This window comes from Loa loa (genome assembly GCF_000183805.2).
Source record: "Loa loa unplaced genomic scaffold supercont3.1987, whole genome shotgun sequence".
NCBI classification, from domain to species: domain Eukaryota; kingdom Metazoa; phylum Nematoda; class Chromadorea; order Rhabditida; family Onchocercidae; genus Loa; species Loa loa.
Window position 1 is genome coordinate 1 of NW_018110166.1, and position 1,286 is coordinate 1,286.

General features: G+C 33.1%; 1 protein-coding gene across 1 annotated transcript; it reads right to left on the reverse strand.

Moving 5' to 3' along the window:
• Positions 1–462: 462 nt before the first annotated feature.
• On the reverse strand, positions 463–1,067 carry LOAG_15453 (hypothetical protein; the record flags this gene model as incomplete). The annotated part of the gene is made up of 2 exons (XM_003150944.1): positions 463–805; positions 928–1,067. 2 exons carry the CDS (start codon positions 1,065–1,067, stop codon positions 463–465), a joined length of 483 nt encoding a protein of 160 aa, XP_003150992.1.
• Positions 1,068–1,286: the final 219 nt, after the last annotated feature.

The following is a 1,286-nucleotide window of genomic DNA, read 5'->3' on the forward strand; positions in this document are numbered from 1 at the left end:
GGGAAGGAGAGACAAGAGAGAGAGAGAGAGAGAGAGCAAAAAAAGAGAAAGGAATGAGTCATATCGGACGGCACAAAAAAAAAAAAAAAAGAAAAAACCTATCCCAATCTAAATCATCCAAATCTTATAATAAATGCCTTCTGCAATACTATATGGGGAGGGGAAAAAAAAAGGAGAAAAGAGGAGGAAAAAAATACAACAAATAATCCAAAAACAAAAAAAAAACGAAAAAACGACATTTTGAACAGATTTCACTTTTCTTTTAAAAAAAAATTTCAATAGAATTCCCTATTAAAAGAATAACCGATTGTAGCATATAATTCAATAATCATTTCAAATTCAAATTTCAAAATCATGGAGAAAAAAGAGAGGGCATGAAATTGACAGATATATTGATGCAAATAGTACAAAAGGAAAAAAAAACATCAATTTTATTTACGGCAATCGTATGTAACCAAACATCTAACTGTCTAAATTTGAGAAAGAAGGGGAAAAAAAACATCTGACTGTTAAAACTCGATTTTTAACAATGAAAATAATGTAATCAAATTTCAACAAAAACGTCCTTATATTTGCAACCTTTTCATGATGACAGTAACCATAATCTTTAACCTTTTGATGAATGATATCGGTTGGATTTTTGTGATCGAGGACAATCGACATTATCACTTTTTGGACCCCCTCCTGCGACTTTAACATTCGATTAGACCGTAGTAGTAATAGTTGTAATGACTCAATTCCATCCTTTAGATGAACATGAACTTTCTTTACCTCACTTTTTCGTGCTCTCCATAGAATTTTCATACTGGGCATGATGAATAATTTCCTTTAGGGATAATGTTATGAAATCGGTTCGGAAACCGTTTGCGAATGAATCTTATTACTTGATCCGGAAGAAAATGATGGAGGATGATGGATGAACCTTACACCACTTGATTCGGGAAAAAAAAGTGGCAGCAAGAATGGGAAGTCATAAATGGTACAAAAGGATGATAGATCGGATGAGAATGCCGCCGGATCGCATAGCTGAGTATGGTTCTAGTCATGAATCCATTTGTAAGCGACATGACTAAGGACCATGCTCAGCTACGAGTAAACAGCATCATGTGTTGGACGGAAATTACTTACACAAGGAAAGCATAAGTAATAATTGGAAGAAAAAACCGCAAGTAATATAAATCCTTAAAACTTCCATTACAAAACTCGGAAGATTTCAAGTAATCCTAAGAGAGAAATTGTAAAAAAAAGAAAAAAAGAATGAAACAGGAAGATTAAAGTACGAGTAA